We start from the raw sequence: 6,697 nt of genomic DNA, 5'->3' as shown, positions 1-6,697 counted from the left end.
GCTGTCAGTCTTGCTATGCCTCATGGGACTTGTAGTTCTGCACCAGCTGGAGGTCCTCTAATTGCATATCCCTGGTATAGGGTGTCTGCTGTTATGGAGTTAAAAAAAAAAAAAAAAAAGTGGGACATTCTTTAGGAAGCGGTGGAAGGACGTTGTCCGGGTTGTACAGTGATTGGAAATAGGCTGATAAATGAGCTTTTCTATTTTTAGCACCCAATGTTATTTGGGCTCAGAGGACAGGATGTAGGACTAGGTAGTAATGTTTTTGTTTTAAAGGGAAGCCGTGGTGTATCTCCAGCAAGCGTCCATTGGAATCATCATTGTAACCTTTAACTGACAGTATTCTTGATAGGACTTTCATGTTTATGCAGGTTTGCCTTTCCCACATTTGTAGATTTTATTTTTTTCCAATAGTTTCTATCAGTCCTGGCAAATGGCAGCTGAGATAACAATCAAAGTAAAAAAACAATAGTTTATACATAATTCATTTTTTTATGCAATCCTATAGTTAAAATGCAAGTACCTGAATCTGATTTGGGCTCAGTCTCTTGCCCTCCCTGTACAGCAGGGCTCAGCAGGGGACAGAGCGAAGCAGCGCACTCAGTTGTTTGGAATTGCTAGAAGTATGCTGATTGGAGGAGAGAGCAGAGTGATGGAAATTCTCAGTCCACTGCTTATCCTTTCATTGTACGGTCATAGGATGGGAGTAGGGAGACCAGTAAGTAAAAGTGAAACTGCACATAAAGGGCAGGCCCGCGACCAGACATTTGTCCGCTACTCCTCCTTTCACTGTCATGTTATAGGGTGGGGGGGGGGGGGAGACCTGAAAGTGAAACTGCACATACATATCGGGTATCCTGCCAGACATTAGTCTGCTGATTCAACTTTCACTGTCCAGTCATTCGATGGGGGTAAGGGGGGACCTGTAAATAATACATTGAAACCGCACATAAAGCACAGGTCCTCTGCAAGAAATGAGCCCACTGCTTCTACTTGCACTGTCCAGTCATAGAATGGGGTTGGGGAGAGGACCTATAAGTAAAAGTGAAACTGCACATAAAGAGCATGTCCCCTGCAAGACCTTAGTCAGCTGCTTTTCCTTGCACTGTCCAGTCATAGGGTGGGGGTAGGCAGGAGGCCTATAAGTAAAAGTGCTCATACAGGTCAGGTCCCCAGCAAGACATTAGTCCACTGCTTCTCCTTTCACTGTCCAGTCATGGGATTGGGGTGGGGGTGGGAGACCTGTAAATAAAAGTGAATCTACACATAGAGTAGGTCCCCTGCAAGATATTAGTCCACTGCTTCTCCTTTCACTGTCCAGTCATGGGATGGGGGTGGTAGGGCAGAGACCCATAAGTAAAAAGTGACACTGCATATACAGATCAGGTCTCGTGCCTGATATTAGTCCACTGCTTCTCCGTTCACTCTTCAGTCATAGGATTGGGGTAGGAAGAAGGCCTGCAAGGAAAAGTGAAACATGAAAAGCAGGTTTCCTGCCAGACTGGCCTGAGCTGTATGGTAGAGCTGTGTAAATGTCCTAAATAGATGGACAGAAATACAAATCATTTGACAGGTGCAATATCTATCTATCTATCTATCTATCTATCTATAGATCTATCTATCTATAGATCTATATATATTTATCTATAGATCTATATATATATATAGATATATATATATCTATATATATATATAGATAGATAGATAGATAGATAGATAGATAGATAGAGAGTTTTTATATATATATATATAATGTGTATTGTCTCCTCACTTTCAGTATATTGCCCGGACAATGAAGGAGCAGCAATACACCGATCAGTCATTGGCTGAACTCACTCTGCTCTCTCCACCTATCAGCATGCTCCTTGTCAGCACATGTGTCTTGCAGCAGAGCCCGATTGGCTCTTAGCATTTGTTATGTATGGATTTCAGCTTCAAATCATAATTAATGTGAAGTACATTTTATTTTTGTTCTAATTTCCAGGAAGCATTATAAAACAGTCCGTCTCAGTATCATCACCATTCAGAAGAACTACCGGGCTCACTACTGGAGGGCCGCCTTTGTGCGCCTCCGACGCTCGGCTCTGCAGTTCCAGAAGCACTGGCGCGGGAGGACGGCCAGACACCTCTATCGGCAAATGCTGGAAGAGGAGAGGAAGAGACGAGAGGAGGAAGAGAGGAAGAGGAAGGAAGAAGAAGAGAGGCGGAGGAGGGAGCTGGAGGAGCAGAGGAAACTGGAGGAGGAGAGGAAGAGACGAGAAGAGGAAGAGAGGAAGAGACGAGAAGAGGAAGAGAGGAGGTAGAGGGGAGAGGAGTTCACTGGACATAATCACAGGATTATTAAACATGCGTGTAAAATGTACATACACGCCCCTCCTGCTCCAGGCACCCCACTATATAGGCTGGCAGTGGCCTGGGATTTTAGGAACACCTAATCCAAAGCTTAGGATTCTGCAAGCGAGGGATTCCCAACTCAATCCATCCTTTGGTTTAATTATGCACATTCCTGATCATTTTGATCGTCCCCTGCTCGATCATCAATGCAGAGAGAATAAGTCTGGATACAAATGATTCTGTAAAAAAAAAAATCTAATTGGGGTAAATTTAAGCCAATGCAAAATGGTCGTAAAGTTAAACTCTAGCTAGTCCTTTAGGTACAGGCTCCTCTCCTGTACTAAAATGGGTTGCTCCAGTTTTTCACTGCACACTGTGAGCTTCTCACAATGTGCATTACAAGCAAGTCAGATAGCTCCCGCCTCAATTCCTAGCTGGAGGATGTTCAGCATCAAACTGGTGACCCTCCAGCTGTTGAGGAACTACAAGTCCCATCATGCCTCTGCCTGTGGGAAGTCATGCTTGTAACTGTCAGCCTTGCAATGCCTCATGGGACTTGTAGTTCCACAACAGCTGGAGGGCCGCCACTTTTGACACCTTTCCTCCACCAGCTTTACTTTTCCAGGCCCACCCCTTTCATTTATTGGACTTCAGCTCTTGTAATTATGGAGGGTATCACATGTGTGGGCATTACCTGCAAGCAAATACAGCCTGCCCTGGAACACAGACTCCTCCGGACTGACTGACTGATATTCAGCACACTACATGCGTTAGGGCTAAAGACTTTTGAGAAGAGTACTGAGGTAGGATGCTATGTACAACACCCGGCAGGCCTCTCCCACCAGCCATGGTCTGCCTGCATTACATAGAGAAACACAGAGATGTAGTGATTACATCACTGGATATAAAATAAGGTATTTAATAAAAACTGAGGTTTTAGTAAAAAAAATGTGATTCGAACATTGATGGGGGCAGGAGGGGGAGTAAGGCCCGATACACACTATTAGATTTTCTGCAGATTTTTGTCTTCAGATTTACCAAAACCATGTAGTGCAAGGGCCGGCCTGATTGCATACAAATTGAAACTCTTAAGGTTTGACCTCATATTATATGGTTTTGGTAAATCTGAAGACAAAAATCTGCAGAAAATCTAATAGTGTGTATGGGGTCTAACTGCGGAAGACAAAATGTAAGCAGCATAAAATTCAGCTTTAAATTTCTTTAACTTTGATTCAGTAGAAGGCACCTGGGTGTCTACAGCAAGCATCAGTTTTTTATCTTAAATGCCCCTGGAACCCCAAAACCCCAAATTATGCATAACACAGTGCATGTACTTTAATGCTTAATTTCAGAATCCCATGCTTGGCCCTTTCCCCTCCTCTAATAATGCTAGGCGACAGCCGGTGTGGGATCAGAACACCCTGGGTCAAGTTGGGATTTGTGTAATTAAATGCCCCATGATTTGTGGGGTGCTACCAAATAAAATTCTACCTGCAAGCTCCCCTACTGGATCAAAATGGTTCGCTGTGCTTGCCACTACTACAGGTACACGTTCAATGGCTTTTTCTGACTTTAGCATGCTTGCATTATTTCCTGGATAACCTCATAGTTACTGTACAGTGAAGGACCCTTTTCTGTAGCATTACCTTGCTCTAGAGATGGAGGACATGCTGTGCAGGATCTCACTCCGAAAAACCCTTTCACACTGATGCGGTTTTCAGGCGTTTTAGTGCTAGAAATAGCGTGTGCTATGCTCCTGAAAACCGCCTCCCATTAATTTCAGTGTGACTTTTCACACTGGGGCGGTGCGCTTGCGGGACGTTAGAAAAAGTCCTGCAAGCTGCACCATTGGGGCAGTTTGGGGTATACGATGCTCCCAAAATGTCCTGCCCATTGAAATGAATGGGCAGCACTTCCAAAGCGCCTCAAAAGCGTTTCGGAAGCGCTGCAACACGGGCGTTTTTAACCCCTTCTTTGGGGTTACAAGCGCCCTGCCAGCAGCCGAAAAACGCAGCTTAAACAGCGCTTTAGCGCTAACACGGCCCCAGTGTGAAAGGGGTCTTAGATAAAAAATTTGCTTTCACGGCTTTTGTCCTTTTTTTTATTATTAAATTTTTATTAAATTTGACATGTCCATTAAAACAACCTTCATAACATATTTATATTTATCACAAATAGTCAACACATCTTTATCTACTTTCCAATCCCCCCCCCCCAAAAAAGAAAAAAAAAAACAGGGAAACTTTCCCCTCTCCCCCTCCCTCCATCCCTCCGCCAAATATCTTATATTAAATGTGTTCCCAATTCACCCAAGCCAAGGAGAAAAAAAAAGAAGACAAGGCTTCTATAAGCCATATTCCACCCCTTCCCTATCTATAGTAAATATACACCTCATCTTCCTTTAACTATATCTCCTTCTCCTACCCCCATCCTATACATCCATCTTCCTTTACCCTTCACCCCTATGTGCTCTGTCCTCTCTTCCCATTATTAAATCCCACCTTCCTCAACATCAAGTGCATCACTCCTTCCCCCTACCTTTATCCCCTAGAGAAATGGAAGAAAGAGGCGGAAAGGGAGGTGAAAGGGAAAAGGGGGAAAAAAAAGCCCCCCCCCCCAGGGGCAACCGCATCCGAGCCCAGATACCACGCGGCTTTATATATTATTACTCTACACGATCTCCATAGAGCGTTGTTCTCAGCTTGCCCTTATTGCCCTGAATTTTTCCTTTCTATCTTTAATCGCATGTACCCATCTTTCAGCCTCCACCATTATTGAATTGACCTCTCTCTTCCAGTCCAACAGAGTTGGACTTCTATGCTTTCACAGCTTTTGAGCAGAATAATGAGTGTTGAGTTCTGACGTAAGGAATAGGCTTGTATACCTGTTTTTATAAGTTGAGTATATGTGCTTATGAGTTGTTTTTTTGTTTTTTTCCTAGGGAGCAGGAGAGACTGGAGGCTGAGCTCCGCGCTGCACAGGTTAGTCATCCTGAAGTACAGTGATACTTCTGCAACCTTTAATAGAAGTCATATACATCAGGGGGTTGATTTTATTAAAACTGGAGAGTGTAAAATCGGGTGCAGCTCTGCATGGAATTCAATTAGATATTTTTTTTCCTTGTCAAAGCTGAAGTAAAGCTGGCCATACATTATACTATTCTTCAATTTCCTCTAGATGTACCTTGTAGTACAAGGGCCTACCTGACTGCATACAAATTGAAAGTTTTTTGGTTTGACCTCCTTTTATATGGTTTTGTTAAATCTAAAGGAAAGTTTTACAAGAAAATTTTTATAATCTATGGCCAGCCTTAGAAGCTGATTGGCTGCCATGCACAACTGCACCAGATTTTGCCCTCTCCAGTTATAATAAATCGACCTCCAATTGTTAAATGCTAAAAGCTGCAGTTCATAGCAGCTTTTGGCAACAACCTTTTAGCAGTATAAAATAGCCATACTAACTTCTAGTAAAAATTCACTGGGGATGACTTTCAGAGAAAAAAATGGAGCCCGTGTATATCCAGTCCTGGCTTTTTCTTGTGCATGGGTGACTCCACTGCATTATCCAGTCCTGCTGCCTGCGGCCTGTCAAAGTCTATGACAGGCTGGAATACTCTATGGCTGTATGCTGTATACAGAGTGATACTCCCGTTTTTAGGGTTGCATGCAGTGGTGGCTGGTGCTGTATATTTTGGGGCGGGGCGGCAAACATGACATCCCGGTACAACCCGTCCAGTTGGTCGGCCCAAAACTTACAACATTCCCCCCGGTCAGTCTGGCCCTGCACTTACCTAGGTCATAGCTTCAGCTCCTTCCTGTGTCTCCTCCTCGGCAGATTCACCCTCCTTGCGTCTCGGGCTTCATGGTGGCTTCCCTCGGTGCGGCGCCCAATACAATCGCTTCTCTTACCGGCCAATCGAGTCTCAGCAGCCGCTTCCTGATTGGCCGGGAGGAGAATCGGGAAGACAATCGTGAATATTAATTCGCTATTGTCACACAACTGGGTGGACTCGGGGTGCAGTGCTCTGAGCCCCGAGCCCACCCTTTTTTGAAAAGTAAAGTCTCTGGCTCTAATCACATGTTTCTGAAAAAAAAAAAAAACCCCATTGGAATTCATACGTCCGGCACCCTACATGTAGATTAGGGGCTAGACACATGGATTAGGGGGGCGGCGCCCCGTATGGACGGGCCGCCACTGGTATGCGTTAAGGGACATGAGCCCACATCACAAAACACCTGTGTTCCAGTCATACATTCCTAGACACATACAGCCTTAAACATGAGTACCACTCCATACAGGTTCCAGCTGCAGTGTATTTAGCATGTCATAGACTTCGACAGGCTGTTGGTAGGGGGCTGGATGC

At 44.5% G+C, this 6,697-nt stretch overlaps 1 protein-coding gene across 1 annotated transcript in view; it reads left to right on the top strand.

The window, feature by feature from the left end:
* LOC141147136 (unconventional myosin-X-like) overlaps window positions 1–6,697 on the top strand; it is a gene marked incomplete in the record, with an annotated part of 218,020 nt that overhangs the window by 157,044 nt on the left and 54,279 nt on the right. The window contains 2 exon segments of the mRNA XM_073634265.1: window positions 1,985–2,299; window positions 5,276–5,315. Of these exon segments, the coding sequence (XP_073490366.1) occupies window positions 1,985–2,299; window positions 5,276–5,315 (355 nt within the window).

Source organism: Aquarana catesbeiana, linkage group LG06 (genome assembly GCF_042186555.1).
Source record: "Aquarana catesbeiana isolate 2022-GZ linkage group LG06, ASM4218655v1, whole genome shotgun sequence".
Lineage (NCBI taxonomy): Eukaryota > Metazoa > Chordata > Amphibia > Anura > Ranidae > Aquarana > Aquarana catesbeiana.
This window is presented reverse-complemented; position numbering and strand designations above follow the sequence as displayed.